The sequence below is a fragment of the Osmia lignaria genome, chromosome 9 (genome assembly GCF_051020975.1).
Source record: "Osmia lignaria lignaria isolate PbOS001 chromosome 9, iyOsmLign1, whole genome shotgun sequence".
In the NCBI taxonomy this organism is placed as follows: Eukaryota; Metazoa; Arthropoda; class Insecta; order Hymenoptera; family Megachilidae; genus Osmia; species Osmia lignaria.
Window position 1 is genome coordinate 5,994,044 of NC_135040.1, and position 19,120 is coordinate 6,013,163.

At 43.8% G+C, this 19,120-nt stretch overlaps 1 protein-coding gene across 5 annotated transcripts; it reads left to right on the forward strand.

The window, feature by feature from the left end:
* Nucleotides 1-1,531: 1,531 nt before the first annotated feature.
* nahoda (DOMON-like domain-containing protein nahoda) lies at nucleotides 1,532-19,011 on the forward strand. 5 transcript variants are annotated; one of them, XR_004581257.2, is made up of 18 exons: nucleotides 2,872-3,870; nucleotides 7,495-7,854; nucleotides 9,836-9,906; nucleotides 12,491-12,588; nucleotides 12,673-12,796; nucleotides 12,889-13,120; nucleotides 13,540-14,004; nucleotides 14,083-14,127; nucleotides 14,337-14,975; nucleotides 15,344-15,787; nucleotides 15,857-16,002; nucleotides 16,084-16,161; nucleotides 16,239-16,581; nucleotides 16,653-16,857; nucleotides 16,935-17,125; nucleotides 17,243-17,424; nucleotides 17,931-18,185; nucleotides 18,376-18,515. XR_004581257.2 is itself a non-coding variant. In XM_034322940.2 (17 exons), exons 2-17 carry the CDS (start codon nucleotides 7,680-7,682, stop codon nucleotides 18,805-18,807), a joined length of 3,870 nt encoding a protein of 1,289 aa, XP_034178831.2. In that variant the 5' UTR covers nucleotides 1,532-1,889; nucleotides 7,495-7,679; the 3' UTR covers nucleotides 18,808-19,011. The 5 variants fall into 5 exon arrangements, 4 of the variants coding, with proteins under 4 accessions (XP_034178831.2, XP_034178837.2, XP_034178821.2 ...); XM_034322940.2 differs by lacking the exons at nucleotides 2,872-3,870; nucleotides 17,931-18,185 and adding an exon at nucleotides 1,532-1,889 and having other exon boundaries at nucleotides 18,376-19,011; XM_034322946.2 differs by lacking the exon at nucleotides 18,376-18,515 and having other exon boundaries at nucleotides 17,931-18,311.
* Nucleotides 19,012-19,120: the final 109 nt, after the last annotated feature.

The following is a 19,120-nucleotide window of genomic DNA, read 5'->3' on the forward strand; positions in this document are numbered from 1 at the left end:
CCCTTCAGGTCATTCCTTCTAACCTCCTACAGCATGTTACCACATCAATTTATGTAACGTTCAGGCTATAAGCACCTAATCGAAGAACCTTATCCTACACTGGAAACTGGTTAGGGATTAAAATTCATTCTCCTGGCCAGATTCCTTTTCTGAACTTCGAGAAGAAGGTGGCAGGAAAAGAACAATCGTCTAATTGTAAGACCATAAAGTGATTGAGATATTGGAAGTTTGTAGGTCTTTAGTTCTAATGGCTAAAGACCTTCGTCTATCCAAGATTAATTAGAATTAATCGTAGGATGATGATGTTAAAGCCCACATTGCTCAAACCCCGATGCAAAATGATTCCCCACTAGACTTTACTCCAACAGATTTTCATCTATCCAGAAGATTAGAAGATCATCAAGATTTGGCAGCCCTTGGGAAGCAACAACTTGTGTAACCTAACAACTATTTTACTGAAATAAAATGTAAACATTCCTTCACTTTAACTCCCTGCACCCAAAGACACCCACTGAACCAGAAGGAGAATCAGGTTTTAAGAAACTACTATGATACTTTGAACCAGGCCTCTTATTGTTAGTGTTTGAAGAGATACGAACATGATGTACAGAAAGTAATGTGGTTGAAGTCCACGGAACAAAGAGAGGTCGAGCCGAAAATTTCACGGATAGCAATCATATGTCAAAGGCTGAATTGCAAGTTAATCATACGCGACGTAAGTAGGCCGGTCGCGCAAAAACAAACGATCTGTACACACGGCGAGATACATATAATTGCCGGCACATTGCTAGCGGTTCGTAAAGTATTCCAGCAAATCCGACATACATTCCAGCGCGGATCCCGCTCCTTACGTTTCACCTCGCCGTGGAATGCAGTCACCTTGTGGCAGGTGTACCGAACGTCCTCAAACGTTACACCGTACTTTCCCCCATTTGAATTCGAACACTCGATTCAAATCGTCTCGATCTAAACTGAGAGACAGAGATCGGTGGCTACTTCGGAAGACCTTACAAATTTTAGACACAAAGGATATCAGATGATCATGGTGATACACTGTTCATAAACTGTAATTAATAGAAAGAGATACCAGTATTAGAAGAAAAAGTAAAAAAAGAGAAAACAGCACTAGACTAATGAGGTGTGAAAGTGGGAAGTACTTCCGGTGTAATAGATGGGTGAAACGACCTTGAGTGCCCAGAATCTTGAATCACAACTATACCACGTGTTAAATGAAACCTGCTAAACTGTTAAGCTTAGTTTGGCCAAAACTGATTCAATCTGGATAATGTTCATGACCATATGATGGTATTTAAGAATTCCGCATGTTTTGGGTATCGATGGAAAAAAATCCATAAAAACGAGCAATCAAACCGGATAATTTCAGGCTAGAGCCAAACTAACGGATCCATGGAGCTCGTTTACGCGACCTCTGGACGGTCATCCCGTGGTTAAATGCGCGAGAGGCTTTCTCCGTGGCTTGGAATGCGGCCTCTCCCTCTGACCGGCTCTCTGGCTCGCTTCGAGGACAACCACGGAGGTACGTCGGCCTCCAGGACTGTTCCTTCTTAAGTTTTAGTTCCTCTGCAACGGCGGCCTACCGGAAAATCGGGATTTGCAACTTCTTTCTAGAAAAGTGGGCGACAGAGTTCAAGTTTCTACTGTTACTGTCACTTGGACGGATCAAAACTGGACTTAAAAAATACATGTTGCAGAGGAACAAGATCAAAGGACGTTGCTGTCCTGTTTTGAGGGACAGGATGTCTGACGGTACACCTACTCTACCACTGGCTATATATTTATGAATTTAGTGCATATTTGGTGATGTGTAGAAAAGTGGAAAAGTGATACATCATAAGTTTATTAGGAAGGAAGATCGCTAGTAATAATAAGTAAGTACCGAATATAAATTTATATAGACAAACAGCGGTAGAATTGTTCTCGGCAAGTAAAATGTTAAGAACGTGGTAGAAATGCAATATTTCCTTGGTTTCCCTTTCATCGCAAGGGAAACAATTTACTTCGAAATGAATTCATTCGTTGGCTCGTACGTGCGCGGTGCTCGAATAATCTCGTGTTGCAAAATGTTGCCTAGTAGTGACTCAGTAATTAAACATTTCTAGCACGATAGCACGCGAAAAATTATCCATGCGTGGAGTTGTTTCGATTAAAGATCGAGCATTTACCGCAGCGTACCGACATACACACATGTAGACAGAGCTCGGTTACGCGGCTAAGCATGGAGCGAATGCTTAAAACCCAACACTTGCTTTCCCGTCAAAAATCAAGGAAATATGGCAATGGCGGAACGTGGTTATCTCAGAGGTGTCTTTTGAGGGAACGTTCGTGTAAAAACACTATATATTTTTTTTGTGGGTAGGAAGAAAAGCGTGCAATCGCGCAACAGACATAAAACTCGTTCTCCAATCTGTGCGCAGCCTGAAGCGCGAGTGAATACTATTCGATCGAACTGTACGCCGCGTGTCCAGGCTGCTCGCTTTCCATTCCGATCGAAAGGTTTTGCTGTTGCCGCTACAGGTTAAAATGTACAGACTCTGGTATAAACACGAGGCCTGATTTGCGCTTGACGGGCACGCTTACTACGCGAGTAAAAGCAACTGAATGAAATTTAGTTTCCGCTCGAAGGATACCTCTACCGATGTATCGACGATATCGGAATACCGATTCCACGCGAAGGCTGAATTGCATAAATTTTCGAGATCAGAAACATAAATGCGTTTCAACAAGAATTTCATGAACGACTTTTTTTCATGGCGCAACTTCGATGAGTTTTCATAATTTTATGTAACCGCGTTGGTACCATTATATTTTTTATAATAATAGTGAAATATTTTTGCGAAAGATATCGTTAAGAAACAAGAAATTTCCTTGACGTCGTGTGGTAGAACAAAATTAGAATATTCACGACTTAATACCTGCTAATCATGCATGACTATGATATTTAAATTTAGACGACGAAAAAAGTTGGTCAAGATCGTTTCAAGGCCGCATCCGTACAAGCATTTCACGTTACTGATTTTTGACATCGCGAAGGTAAATCAAGACTGAAGATACATATGTCTTTACTGAAGTACAGTAAGACCTGCAGTTTATGAAAAGGATTCTACCTCAAGTGTCCGATACCTTGGCGCGTATACAAAATTCGAGGCAAATCGGTGACCCGAATGTCGTGTGGTCTCCCTGTCAGAGGGAGCCAGAGAGCCCCAAGAAGAGACATCAAGCGTTCGTGTGAGTGGCATAGCAAGAAGAAAGAAGAGGGGGCCAAGAGAGCAGGTATTCAGGCGAGTGAGCACGGCAAGCCTTAAGAAAGCAGGCGAACAAGCAGTCGGTAATATGGCGGGGGGCAAACGTAAGGGGCCGCGGGAGCGTAAAGTGAGTTTTCGCTCGCGGCTGCTTTGCAATGCCAGGCAGTCGAGGTGAGTCGAGTCGAGTCGAACGGAGCCGAGCCCGAGCCTCTTGGAGTCAGTCTTGAACGTGGCCTCGTCGCATCCTTCTCGACGCTGCCTGGTGGTATCCTCGTGCACGGCTACCACCTGTCGAAATCGAACGATCTTTATCGTGTAACGTCATCGAACCACTTGCCGCTTGTTTGCTCGAAATGGCCGCGATCTGAAAAACCGTCAAGGATCGTCGGTTCAGTGAATCACGACGGTTCACCACCGATCGCTGCACACATTCTTGCTCTCTCTCCTTCGCGACATTTGATTGCTCCAACGATTTTGTTGTTTTCTCATCGACGATGACGTCGTCCAACCGGTGCATCGGTTGAGACCACGTCCTTTTTGGTGCAGTGATTTCGTGTGTGCGTGTCCGACAGGATCAGCTGGAAGATTAGCAAACGCTATTCAACAGGTAGGAAGATTTATTTCTCTTTGAATCTTTTTCGATGTTGGCGAGTAATTATAAGGCTCTCTTGTAATTCGTGGACTAAGACTAGTTTTAACCACGAAGTTACGATAAAAGAGACTAAAGGAGAAACCACGATGTTATCGATGCGATCTTCGACGAAAACTGAAAGTGCATATAGACGCGTACTATACAAGCAAGTGAAAATTGATACCAGGAGAAGATTGAACGGGTGCGAACAAATAAATCAGCGTTAAAGAGATAATCGAAAGGCGCTTTGATCGACTAATAATGATCGTCTTAAGGAGTAACGATATCCATTTAACCGATCCATGACGAAGGACGTTCGCTTTTCCTCTTTTTTTTTATCGATGCGTGCTTCCTGCATCCATCGTTCTGTATTTATATTCTCCCCTGTATCCCGCGGTAATATCATGCGTATGGCGTAATAGCTCATTATACACGTAGAACCCTGGGTGAGAGGAAGCTTAATGATACGAACGTCATTGACGTTCCTCGCCTCTTCGTTTTTTCCTTAATTACGCCCAACAGAATTGCACCTATCTCATCTACATAATTCTGAACTGTAAGTTCATCCTCCTGTATTTCGGTCACCTGTCTTCTTTTCGTTGTCGAAACAAACACGGTGTTCGTCGATGTTTTCTTCCATATCGAAGATGGTTTTTTTTACATTCTTTGTCACATTCCTTTCTCGACATTCGTTATTCCGCTTCATCGCGCCGTTCCTATCGTGCATCGTAATGCCGCAGGATCGCGTAATATCCTTTCGAGTGAAAACGCAACGAGAGGCAGTGAGAACGAAACGAAAATTGAATGAAACGAGCGTCCGTTAGAACGGTGTTGCTCGTTTTCCACGACACCTCTCGAAGAAAGTGGTATTCTCTCCGAAGGCTCGTAGTTTCGCTTGCTCCCGCAGTCGGACCGCAGATATTTCTTTTCTCCTGTTCGCCACGAAATCAATGAGAACGATCAAGTCGCTGCGACACGCGTTAAAAAAAACGCCTTCTTTTTCTTTCCAAGTAATCAAAGAAATATTACCTTCCTTTGTTAAACTTTTTTCATTGTTCCGTAGCTTCGCTTTGTCTATTTCATGATACTCTGTGAGCATTTATACGGATACCTGAGCATTGTAACCCGATTTTGTATCGTTTTGCTGCATTGTTACAATGATAATGATACTGGAGCTTGGAATATCAATTTAAAACACGAATGAACTTTGTTTTATTTTTACGACTCTGCGTCGTCACATAATTTATTCTCAAAAAAAAAGAATACGCTGCACAGAATGTGGAAGCTAAACAGAGGAGCCCGAGAAAGTTTTGCCGTGCAACTTGTGAACTGCGCAGTTCTCTTCGTAAGAAAGTATATGTTTAGCGTCCTTTTTATTGCAAAACCGTGCTTCGAATACATTCTATCGATTTTCAAAGGAAATTGTCGATCAGTTCAATCCTATTAAAGAGGAATAGTTAATTAAGTGTCGTCAAACGTTAATAAGTTCTTATTTCGATGACTATCGGGTTGGAAGCCAATGTCCACTTATTTATCACGACGACTGCTCACGAAGATCACGCACCAGATCGATCAACGGCATTTAGAGCGCGAATAAGTAACCGAGCATCGAGCATACCGGTAAGGACAACATCAGTGTTCACTGGAATGTCAACTCGTTTTCCACGAGCCATCGAAGGCGGGTCGTTTTCCCTACGTAGCCGTCTCCTTATTCGACTCTTACCTCACCTTCTTCTTTCACTCAGAAGCAGACGCGTACAGTCGAAACTCCACGCGCGACCAAGAGCCGTTCATCGACACCGATAGAAATCGTCGTGCCATCCGTTGGAATGTCAATTAATTTTTCTCCCACCATAAGAAGGTAAAGAAGATGGTTACGTTTCCGGTGATTTAACACGCTTACGCGCCTCTGCGCTAATGTTTTCGAGGTACCATTGAACGGTACCCATTTTTACGAAAACCTGGATTGAATGCTGGAAAGAATGTGCGCGTGCACAATTAGCATCCCCCGAGAAGCATCGCCTTCTGGGAATCCTCGGTCGAAAAAAAAACATGGAAGCTTCTTTTTCAATGAGATAACCTCTATTTTTGTGCGCGATGGAATTCGCGAATGCGGATCCGAGTTGTTAACAGATTCGTAATTTCGTAACGATTGGAGAATCGTTTGGAAAACTAGTTGGACGCAATGGAGGATCGAGAATCCGTAGAATGTCAGGTTTCCACGGGAGGAGAGGAAAAAATACCCCCTGCACGCGCGTTGCCATTCCGCCTCTCACTCTCTTCGACATCTCCTTCTCCCACTAACGACACTCGTCTTCGCGAGTGAATTGCGCTTACCAGGTTAATCCCATAGGACCCCATATACTAATGTATCCCAAATGGTTTTAAACCTACCTAAGTTTTAGAACACAGCCCTATGGGGATAAACAAAGGCTACCTCTGACGATAGGGTCGGGCTAAGATCCCTCAGAAGGAGATCCGCTGCTGAGTGTCGCAACGTGCGTAGAAACGCTTCTTGTCGCAACCGTTCAGGAATATATTAATTTTCATCGACTTACACGTGCCTTCTAATCATAATCTTCTGCAGTTATTTCGAAATTGTTTCATACCTTTATTCTATTATCTTTCGTCTATGCTCCAAGGCTGTAATTTAATGTTTCAAATCACATACTAGAACGTAATTTCTCGCTGCGTTGTCTGATTTCGTGCAATTCGCTCCACGGCCCGCCGTAATTATTTCTTTTCCACTTATCTCGATGTGCACGCGTCCTTCAGCCTTTATCTTTTCTTCATTTCTCACGCTTACCTCGACGATTTCGAGCTTCCTATTGTTCTGTAAGATTCTCGGAAAACCATTTCTGTTTACCTTGTTTCGCTGACTTCGTTCCATGAAAAAAAGAGGAAGCGAGACAGAACGACGTCGCGTGTGAGCTGCGCTCTTCCTTCCGACAGAGGGACCGTTATTCATTCGCTGCAACGAATGATCGATGAAATATTTACGGTCTACCGTCGGGGTGCATTTAACAAGGAAAGCTCGGATCGAGAAAATGACACGTTCCGATGGCAGGTTACAATTCCAGACCAGTACTGTTTAATTCTCGTTATTATTTTACCGTTTTGTAGACGGACTTCGCGGCAAAGGTTAACGCGTTCTTGGACGATGATGAATTCGCAAAAAGAGGAGCGTTCCGTGACGATTTTGCCGTAACTTGCGTATCTCAATTGGAATTTTTATGACTATTCATAAGCGGAATTGAGAATTTTGTTTATTTCTTGGATTCGGACATCCAGGCTAGATGGTATCTTCGCAACCCCTTCAACTAATTACAAATTTATGTAAAATTCTAATTTATGCAATGTTGGCTAATCAAGTTATCGAGGAACAAGTTTGCGCGAGCATCGTTTGACCTTGACTTGTCGTGTCGTAGCGTGTATCTGGTTCGGTTACAAACTTCTACCTTTCAGCGCTGTCGATTTCAACGACACTCGTGCAAGCGATCGATAAAACAAACAAAAAAACGATGCTTCGGAAAGGTGGTCGATAAAAATATCACGTTTCAGACGTAACGAAGCTAAGCTAAGGATTCGTTGTTTTTGCAGATTCGCCTCACCAAGGCGGAAGGAGTTAATCAACGAGAGGGGTGCCCATGCCGAGCGTCAGGAGAAATCAGCAGGAGGGTCTTAGGAGCGCGAGAGGAACATTGTCAGAGGGAAGAAGCTCGAGGAACTCGGTGAAAGAATCGAATTTGTGAACGTGAACGATCGTAGCACGTCGCAACTTGAAAATGTTATCGAAAACGTGTTCCGCGATCATGTCGGGACTAATGTTGTTGGTGTTAACGGTGATAACGTTCAGAGAAGTGCAAGGACACGTTGCCTTAACCTTTCCACGTGCTAGGAAATATGATTTAGATTTTCTGGACAATGCCAGGACACCTGGTCCCTGTGGAATGCCTCGTGGTAGGTATTTTATCTTTAGAAATTTGACAAATCTCAAATTCAGTAACTGATAGTCTGCTAAGGAGACGGGGGGTATACATTCTTTTTGAGGCTACAGTGCTGCCATCAACCTTGGCCCCGTTCGAGTTAGCTTGCTATGAATCTTAATTATTAGTAACACGGTACAAGAAATACAAGGCTGTCAGTCTTAATTTAAAAACGACATTGCAAATACGATTGTCTGATATAAAAAGCTGCCATTGTTCAAAGTCAATTACTCGTTCAAGAGCATTGGGAAACAAGTACCTACGTGTAGGCATCGAGTCGAACTGTTCTCAGTGCCACTCACTCGATATCATGTGCTATGTCACTAATGCTACGGCATACACAGCGACCAACCCAAATCCCGGGTCCCAAACTGCACCCTGGTCAAACGAACCAAAAAGAATCGACCTCGCATCCTTGCACATAGAAAGAACGAACTGGTGAAACCTGAAACGGTGCATCGTGTCCCCGTCCCCCTGCGGGTAGAAAAACGACGAATATCCCGTTCGATAGTGTTACCAACGGAGCAGGTTCTCCGGATACCGTCGGTGTGTCACACGATCCGTGGTACGCGAGCGTGGACCGGAAACTAGCGTGGAATTTTCGCGGTCGTCTCGAGGATGGCGTTGTTAGCCGATCGTCATAGCGACGTAGAAGCAACGTTGCCACGGGACGGGAAGAAAAAGGGTGAGAGGGTTCTATGGGAAAACGACATTAACACGAGGATAGATATTTCGCGTGGGGATAGCTCTGATTCGAAGCGACTTTCACCGACTCGCACGAAGAGAACTCGAACCTCGCTGTCCGGCCATTACCTTCTACGTTTACCTCCACCATGCGACTACACTTATGTTCACCCAGCGTTTTTTTTTTTCTGCAAACACAGTCGCGAGGAATTCTTAAGATGCCCTCGTAGCCCGTATGGTCAATGGTTGATCATGGTGATCGATACTTGTGGATATCATTGCTATTTGATCTAAATGAGGAATACTGTTCAATCACGCCAGCTTTCTATCTACTATCGGCTGGATGCTCAAAAACTTAATTGCCTCGTGTTAAAATAGAAAGCATATCCACATCGATCATACTTTCTTAGGGTCCTCCATAGACATCTATCAACTAATCATACGCCATCTCCTAATTGTCTCGCTTACCATAACCTATGTATTACACCGTATGGAGTACTGCTAAATGCCCCATGCAGCTGAATACATAAACTACCATGCTTGCGTGAATCATAAAAGAAGGATACTTCCTAATGTGTCCACCTGTCTCGTCGGGAAGCGGAAGTGCATACGATCGATGCTGTGTATGCTGTTACACATTTATTATATTCTCTTTTTGCTGTGTCAATGTCTTAAAACATTCTTTCATAATTCGACCGAAGCATGGTTCAGAAGCATGGAATGTCTGCTTTCTTTTCAGAGAACCGGGAAAGGGGGAAGATGACGGTAGTCCATATAAGGCAAGATCGGTGCTCGGGCTGCACTCGACTGCTTCCGGAAGTTAATTGTATTCTCGACCACTTTCAATTATTTCCGGAACTCTGTCTCGATACGATAAACACCGTAGCCAGATCGTTATCTGGTCTGACGGCGAATCGAGGATGTGAAACTACGCGAAATTACGTTGGAATCTGTTTTCATAACGTTCGATATAATTCGCGATACAAACGTTCCTCCGCGTCTCGATACCGCCATTTTCTTTCACGCTGATTCGCGCTACTTCGTTTCCTTGTACAATTGCTTTTCCTGATTGTTGCAGTTAAAATTCAAACAATTTATTTTACTACCCCCCCCTCCAAGCGAGACCATGTGACCCAACTGAACGTGCATATTTTTCCATATGTTTCCGGTGATTATCAGAAGTTATAGGGTCAATTAATCGCAATGAATATTAATTTTTTCTCATAGTACAAATCAATGAGAGCCTTAGATGTAACAAGTTTCCGTTTCAGGTGATGTAAAGACTACGTTTCTGTCTGGGAGTAACTTCAACGTCACGTGGCATCTGGCATACCCTCATCGAGTAAGTAAATATCGCAGAGAGATTAATATTAATATATTCTTTCGTTCGCTTTTTCGCCTATAAATAACTTTTACTCGAGCGTTAATTAAATTCTTTAGCCATTGATGAGGAAAAAAGAAAGCTACTGGAACATTTTACCGAGACCAGTAATTCTTGTGTATATACTTTTTAATTGATTATCAAAGTAGGGTCAAATTTGACCCAACTAACATTTTAGTTTCTCTATTTGAAAGTAGATAGCGGTATGCATTATTAACAGAAAAAAAAGTTTCTCATTTCTAAATAAAAATGCTCGCAGTTGTTAAAAAAAAAGTAAAAAACAAGATCATACAAGTGGTTACGTGAGTGGCGAATTAAAATCATGCCACGTTTTATTATTCGCGTGGCCACACTTTCGCCGATATAGAACTTTCTGCATTCATCGAGTTCCAGTCAACTCTGCCATAATCGATGTAATCTTCTCCATTGTTGCACAATGTTTACATTGTAAGGAATCCGAACAGTAAAGAATTTCATTAATTATTGCTTCAACTGACGCGTACCAGTCCCCCGCCATATTGCGAAGTAAGACATTAAAATACACCTGCTAAGAATCAGTGTTCTTTAGTTTCGCAATTACTTATCTGAACGCATCTTTTAATTAAGAAATTCCATATCTTGCGAACATAATAAGACTTGTTCACCCAAGTGTTTCAAAAATTTCCGATTGAAAAAAAAAATAATATTTCCGCCGTCGATGAAACGTGTTTCTAACCTAAACACAATAGACAGCTACCGATGCTCGTATGTCGTTTCTTACTTCGCTATTTACCCTAGGGAAGCCTGCCATACTGTACAAGCAGAAATTCGTATTCTTAGCCAGGCGTTGAGCAAGTACCTAAGTCATCATGAAAGATATCACGAATTTGTCCGCACGTGGTCTATACCAAAGGGAAAGAAAAGACAGACAGGGACTGAACCTCGGCTTACGCTTGCACGTCGTTGCTCAACGTGATGCGCGTTGAATAATTCAGAAGAAAAGCTATGGGGGTATGCATGCGTTCATGGTGCCTCGTCTGTGTCTTGCGTGGATAGGTAGGTCGGAAGGTGGTAGGACGTAACTTTGCATGTGGACAAGAGAATTCGAATGGCACTCGTCGGTATGCCGAGTACCGTAACGCGACTGTCTCCAATGTTTGAACGCATAGGGCTGAGATGGGCAAAATTAAAGTCGCAAGGGCAAACTGTTGTGCAGGCCTGGTGTACCGCGCAATTGGCTTCAGATCAATTATGATCCAAGTATTCCGCAATATTTACAAACGTAAAAAACTTAAAAGTATCGTGGAATTGTCTTTGCTTCTCATCGGTTTCCCTTGGGGATTGCGAAATCCCAAGTCTACGCATTTCTCGCGTGCAGTCGTCATTGTCTTTCCTTCGGCGACTGGTTTTTAGACGTAGCCTAGGCAGCTCGCAAATTCTACGCGCAAGAATATCCCTGGCACGAGAAAAATTCGACAATAACCGCTGCAGGTGTGTACCGTGCGAAGCAGTACCACTTGGCGAGACCGCCTCTCTTCCCTTTCTCCTTATCGTTTTCAGTCGCGACGTACACTGTTGGAAAACGTTTCAAACTCTCTCGCATGGATTTTCGACGAAACTTTCGTCTAAAGTGACAAGCATCTCGTGTGAACTGATTCCGTTCCTTCAGTGAACGCGTCTCTAGGGCATTGTACACTTTGAAACGGTACCAGGGATCATCTGAATGTACTTTCACAAATACTACAAATACTTTTTCAGGATTTTTTCTCCATTCCTGTTTAGAATTTCAAAATAATCCGACGTCCATACTCATAAGTTTGTAATTAATGAGTTCTGTTTTAAAATTACCATTTAGGATAGAATGTCATAGATCAGGTTACTTCTGTCGTTTAGAGTGAATTCTAACATTTTTAGCTAATCTAAATTCATAATTGCAATAATCAAAGAGTTTTGTTCAATTAGTGAACATTATCTCTGTGTGATAAATCGGTATTGATAACCAGTTACCGACAGAGCTTTGAGGTTATGACGACTCGAGGAATGCGGTTAATAATCAGGAAACGTGGCACGTAGAAGAAACGAACATTCTCTTTCGGTGTAAGCCGATTAATAACGGTTCTTTTCTTTCGATCTTTACACCAAGGTGTCCGATTGACAGATGCAATCATTGAATTAGCGCCAATATCATTGATGCCATTTCGATGAGATGACCATCTCCTCCCACAGTGACGCGTCTCTTCCTATTTCCAATTCGTTGAACGTTTCACGAAACGATGACGGTTTCATAACGGCAAAATTGCAAGTCGTAGCGAGAAATCGTTAGCCAAAGCTGTATCCACATTTTTGTTAGCGCGACCAATCGAACGTACGGCTAGGTTCTATGTCACGAATCCGCAATAAGACTCTTCGACACCGCTATCGATACGTGCCATCGATGTCCCAACGTCCTCTTCACCGTTTCTCGCTTCCTATGCTGGCGTGTAGCAAAAGAAACCGGAAGTCTACACACGCGTTACAGCTTAAATGATTCTTTTTGTAATTTGGCTCCACCTTCAAATGTTCCCAGGGTGGATTTCGCTTGCAAATCTTGGATGCCCTCGACCGACCACTGGTCGACCTGACTCCGGTTACGAAAAACAGCGAATTCGTCGAAGATGACGCCACGTGAGTGAAACAAAGTCATTATTCCGCGCATTCTCAATAATTTATTGCAACATTCTAAACATACAAGGTTCGTTGATTTTCCAGGGCACAAAGTTATGCGGTGCAATTACCTCAGAACTTTACATGTACAGATTGTACGATTCGCCTTTTGCGAGAAGCCGAGGAATGGGGTTCCAGTTACAGATTTTGGTCCTGCGCCGACATTGATGTATGCATCTCGACTTTACCAGTTGGAATATATTTTTTTAAACACCTTGTGTATAGTATTTTCCGAGGTAACCTGTAATTTGTGCTCGTTAGATTATCGACAGAAAGAGCTACAGGGAAGATTGCAGCGGTCACGGCCGATATCTTCTGGGTCGATGCAGATGCGATCGACTGTATCACGGTACAAGGTGCGAATTTAAGGAGGAATGCCTGGACGATTCCGATTGCGGTATCCAGGGCACGTGCATTGATAATGGTGGCACGACCGCGCCCACCAAGCATTGCTACTGCAATATCGGCTGGTTCGGCCCAAGTTGTGCCAAGAGTAAGTTTCATTCAAACACCATTCTTTGCTCTTTATCTAAAAATAAGTTTTTCAAGAATTCGCTAGCGTAGGCGTTGGTAAGGCTACCTAGCAAATCCCTACCTTACACTTTTGTGCACAGCTGGTGTCGAGTAATAGCTGCCTAAGTACCCATAGGTGCTTAGAATTTAAGTACCTAACACCTGGTACTTTCGGGAATCGCGATTTAACGTGCTCCATCTAGTGGTAACCGCGAGAATGTCCCAAGAGGGACTTTCTCAACGTTCACTTCTTAAACGCTGTGTCATAAATCTGACTTAAACCCTGCAGCTTTCTATGCAGTAATTGGCTAATTTCAACCTAACCGCAAAAAATTAAAATACTCGTGCCTACAGACATTATAAAGGTGTAATTTGTTAGATGTTGATGATTCGTTTCAGAATCACCAATCAAGACCATCGACGTTGACCTGGACTCTTACACGATGAAAAAGTTCTCCGACAATTTTACGTTCTACTGGCGAATATTGAAAGAGAGTAAAGAACTTGAAGGTGTAATGGTGGTAAATGGCACAAGTTGGGTCGGTGTTGGCTGGCGGCCAAGCGATCTGACTCCCATGTGTCGCTCTTTTCCCAACATCCAAGAACGGCCAAAGGACGAGCCACTTCCACAGCCTGAACCCAAATCAGAACCAGAACCAAAGTCCGAACCAAAAGCCGAACCGAAAGCCGAACCTGAACCCGAGCCCGAACCCGAAGCCGAACCTGAGTCTGGGACGGAAAGATCCAGTGCTAAGAGAAGATCGGCTAAGGCCCATGATATCGCACTATTGGCTGCGACTCCTAGATCAGACACTGATGTCACGGTGCAGACGAGCGTTACTTATCGCGTTAGCACGAGGCAAGGTGAAAATCAAGTTTGCTTATCATACACCGTGACTTCAGGTTTAAGGATAGCTAATGTATAGCGTTTTCGTTTCTCAGGACGTAAGAAGAGGTCTCCGGAGTCAGCAGCAGCCTCTACAAATGGTACGTACCCACGTTCGATGCAAGTATGTACAGATGAATAGCCCCTATTGCCTCCCGTAATTATATAGTAGCAACACGTAGTTTGCTTCCCAATGAAGTAGTACGAAGTACTTGGCGTCCCTCTTGTTTCAAACACTATGCACGAGGTGATGGTTTTGTAAGATATAAGCAGTAGGTAGCCGCACGACGATCGATGCTTTGTTGCACAGGGGAACCCGTCGCCGAGCCGAGCACTGTCAACAGCACCAACACCAAATCTGAACCGGAACCTAAATCCGAACCAGAACCCAAATCCGAACCTGAACCGAGTTCAGAACCGGAGCCTGAGTCCGAACCTGAACCGAGTTCAGAACCAGAGCCCAAGTCTGAACCAGAACCTAGTTCGGAACCGGAACCAGAACCGAAATCTCAATCAGAATCTATTTCCAAAACTAAATCAAATTCTAAAACTGAATCAAGATTCAAGGCAGAACTGATTTCGGCAGCTGAACCTAAATCCGAACCCGAGCCCAAGTCCGAACCTGAACCTATTTCGGAGCCTAAATCCGAACCCGAACCTAGTTCGGAGCCTAAATCCGAACCTGAACCTAGTTCGGAGCCTAAATCCAAACCTGAACCTAGCTCGGAACCCGAACCCGAGTCCGAGCCAGAACCTGAACCCAAGTCCGAGCCAGAACCAAGTTCAGAGCCAGAGCCAAAATCCGAGCCAGAACCCAAGTCAGAACCAGAACCCAGTTCCGAACCAGAGCCAAAATCTGAACCGGAACCCAAGTCAGAGCCGGAGCCAAAGTCTGAACCGACCTCGGAACCAGAGCCGATTTCAGACTCCAATTCGAGCGCAACGAAAGGTAACGAGCTAATTAGGCAATTTCGATGCTTATTTGTCCTGGTACATGCTGCACCAGCTTTTATATTGTACAGAATCAATGTTAACTAAATCAACAGTAAAATGTATCATAAAATCAGTAGCATTTCTAGTAGACAAGAAGTAATTCGTGTAATTAGTAGTGTCGACACTAACCTCATACAACAAGCATATATAGTAGGATGTTAATATATTGAAGTTACTTAACGCTAACAATCGACTCTTGATCTCCAAAATTTGAATAATCTTCAAAATACAACATGCCTCAACCTACAGTCATCAATCATTCGCTCAATTCCTGAAGACATCATCGTCGAGCTATCATTTTAATCTCGTTCTTCATGATTGAAGCTGCCCTCCCCGGATCAGGGCACAAGTTCACACCAAAGCACGATTTCAATCCCATGGACTGTACGGACATCATAATCGGTTCTGCGCGTGGTAATAGTCACAGGATCGGTGACTATTACACTAGAGATAGATCCACCCCGCGAAAGGATGAATACTGGGGTGGTAGGGATACGTTGACTGCTGCCATGGGCTATGAGCGCGACGGTGTTACCACGATCCTCTTCAGAAGAAAACTGGCAGCAAACGAGCCAACTGACCATGAAATAGTTGACGACAACATGCAGGTGATATGGGCAAAGGGGCAAGAACCGGGCAACTACGTCCACCATCCACCTAGCGGTATTGAAAAAACTAAGGTCAAGGTGAAGGACTTCTACAAACCTGACGAGCTCAAGTACCATGGACATGGGTCCCAAAGGGGGACAGTGACGCTTAATTTCTTTGGTAGGTCATTAGTGACCATTATGTTGTTTATTATAAATTCTCGTCACTAGCCTGTGTTTCTGTCTCTAGACGAAAAGAACAGACAGGAGGCGATGAGTGGCAACAATACCTTGCAGATTTCAAATTGCACTGGTGAATGGCGTTATCCCAGACATTGTCTACCCGAGAATGGTACCTGTGAATACTCTATTCAATGGTCCTACAAGGGACGAAAGGTAGTTTCCCAAAAAATCGCGAAGAATTCTTTTTATTTATATTTCGTCGTAAAGATATAATTGTTGAAAATGTTTATGTAGGATCAATTATCGTTTGTCATTACCACTACCCATACCAATACTTGGACCGGTGTTGGATTCTCCGACGATGAGAAAATGGTATGCATCGTATTCTGAAGGGTACTTACTTGAATTAATTTAGAGAATGTATATTGATCCTATTGTTTGATCAACAGTCTCAGACGGATGCAGTGTTAGGTTGGGTCGACGACAAGTCGGGTCGGGCTTTTCTCATGGACACTTGGATCAGCGGATACAATGCCCCGTTGCTCGATCCATCTCAAGATATCTACAACACCGGTGGTAGTAAAGTGGATGGCGTAACGACGCTTAAATTCTCGAGGAAACGGATAACAAAGGACAATAGGGACCTCTCGTTCACGGATGATCACTGTTTGTACATGATGTACCCTGTCAAGGGTGGCGTATTCAATGCTGTCAGCAAGAAAATACGCAAACACGATGCTGTGCCCATTGTCTCCTCCGAGAGGATATGCATCAGATCTTGCGGCCTCGAAGGTTCCTTTTATAACCGTACCTATTTAGGTAGTTATAAAGCAAAGTTTATAAAAATTCTTTTATTCTTATAGAACTTGAGGAAATGACCACACCAGCGCCGCCTAGATTACACTATAACGTTGAAGTGAAGCTGATTAATTTAGGTGATGGTTTTACAACTCCTGCACCGGGCACCCCTGACTTTGAGGTTATCTCGAATAGAATTTCCGACAGCTTTGGTCCCGTTCTCGATAAACTACCAGGGTATTACCAAATTCGTCTGAACGAATTGAAAAAGTGAGTCTTTGCAAATATCATTTCGATTGTCAGCTAATTTTAGCTTCACTTGTCAACGTTTCAACCACCTTGTTTAGGGACGACGAACAAAATGGCGTCATCGCGCGCATGGATCTGATCCTAGATAAAAATGAAGTCAAAGGCAGGTCGTTGAAACCTTTGGACACTAATGCTGCTGCGGAGAAAGCATTGAAAGAGGCTCTGGTTAATGGGAAGGTCGGGGCACTCAGCGTCGACCCTCAGTATCTCGTCATCAGAGCCCCTCGAGGTATGCGAAGAATAATATACAAATTTTCAATTTTTTAAATATTATTATTGTTAAATACAAAGTTTGTTCGTACAAAGATTAAATGAATACAAGTTGAACATTTATTTGGTCACTTAGTAAATGACTTTGGTGGCGGAGGAGACCCAGAGGAGGGATCATCATCAACATTTGGCTCGGACCTGTTTCTGGACGCGACGAAACTGTACATCCTCGTTGGTTGCGTTGCTGCTTTGCTCGCTCTTGCTCTTCTACAAGCAAGCTGCACCCTCTACAGGTCCTCCAGGAGGCGAGCAACAAAGGTACACACCACTTATGTTAAACAAATTTCCCTTTTATTTTACATAATTTCTGTTAGTGTTCTAATTAGTCCTTTCTGTTTGTATCGTGTGCACTTCACTCTTTTTTTTTGTAAACATTTCTACCAGTTGTCACATTTATTGCATTCTTATATTTACGCATGTCTTTTCACAACTTTCTCGTCAATTGTTAATTTGCTAATTCTTCAAAATTTATAAAATAATAATTTTCAAAATTATCTGTTCTCTGCTTGCTTCTGAATTATTAGTAGAGCAGTATAGCAATTTTATATGAAAAAAATAACAAAGTGTAAGCATGAAGATAAGGTAGAAATCCCTCTGAGTGACTCTGTGTGAACGTATTTCTTCTTGACACGCTCAACTAAAAATACATTAGTCCCACGTCGAATTCAACTTCTACTGTCCACCTCTCTTTGTGAACCCGAGACGATCTTCTGCTTCGCTTGTGTTGCATGATCCCCGCTCCTCGCGACCATCACGATGTTAAGAGGGTGTACTCGCTGCCTCTGGCTTCTTGTGACGCGCCCAACCCGATTCATCGAACGAACGCGACGCGGTATCATCGACAAAACGGCGATCACCATCACCATCACAACAACCACCACCATCATCTTCGGCATCATCACCAACACGCTCCATACGATATGCATCGTCCTAATCCCAGCTGGTAGAACTTCACACTCGGTACACGATCAAGGCGCGTTAATATCACTCGTCGTACCCTCGTTCGCTCGCTAATCCAGGTACATTCTACACTGCTTCTTCTTTTGCTTTCTAATCTCTATTCTCTTCTTAGCATGCGCGTATGTTTGTACGTAGTTTGAGTTGCTTTATTTGTTCCTTCAGTGCACACGATATAAATTACAGTGGCCGTGTAAAAGGGAGGCCTTTGTAATAAATAAAAACACAAAACGTCTGGTATGGGTGTTGCAGGATCGTCTGATCGCCAGTAACGCTTGGAAGGACTACGCCTCGGGTGCAAACACAAATTTCGCCTTCGAGGCGTTCGAAACAGAAGAGAAGGCTCCACCGCCTCCAGTCTCTAGTTTACCACGGCACAGAGAAATGACTGGAAACGGTCTGGGCACAGACACCGTCGAGGGTCCTACAAGAATGGTAGGACCCCGGGCGACCTACAGTCTGCCGCGTGCCCCTGGAACTAGGCACACCGCGCCCATTCAGCCGGGCTACTACACCCAAGATCGCAGGGATCATTATCAGCGATCGAAGAACAACGCGCACAACGCCAGTGGCGTTTCCACTCAGCCCAATCAGCCTGACTTTTATTTCATGCCCAGCCAGCGCAAATACAGCGGCGAAGTCGTGCGCGTTTACGTGGATTACGGTAGTCAGACGCCAAAGTAACCTCCATTATCCCCAACGGACGAAAGAAAACGAAAGAGAAAGATGTTTGCGACAGTGCTGCCCTCTTCTGATTACTTAAGCCCCCACATCCAAGCGGACGATTTTACCTCCTCGCTTCAGTGAAGCGACCCTGTACATAAAACACACGTTAGTGGACCTGGAGAGAACGAGACTTTTGAAAGGAGCCCCCTCCCTCCCCCCTCCGGTTGCACTTCTCATGGATCGTTGTTCCGTTTCTCTGTCGTTTGGTCCCGTTCAGCTCTCGAGAGCATCGAACCGAGGCATCATCGCGTTTCACGATAAAATATACCAC

Coding starts and splice junctions, on each gene's coding strand:
- nahoda (XM_034322940.2), top strand. CDS start 7,680: ATGTTATCGAAAACGTGTTCCGCGATCATGTCGGGACTAATGTTGTTG. Junction 7,855..9,835: donor TCCCTGTGGAATGCCTCGTG/GTAGGTATTTTA, acceptor TTTCCGTTTCAG/GTGATGTAAAGACTACGTTT. Junction 12,797..12,888: donor GGTCCTGCGCCGACATTGAT/GTATGCATCTCG, acceptor TGTGCTCGTTAG/ATTATCGACAGAAAGAGCTA.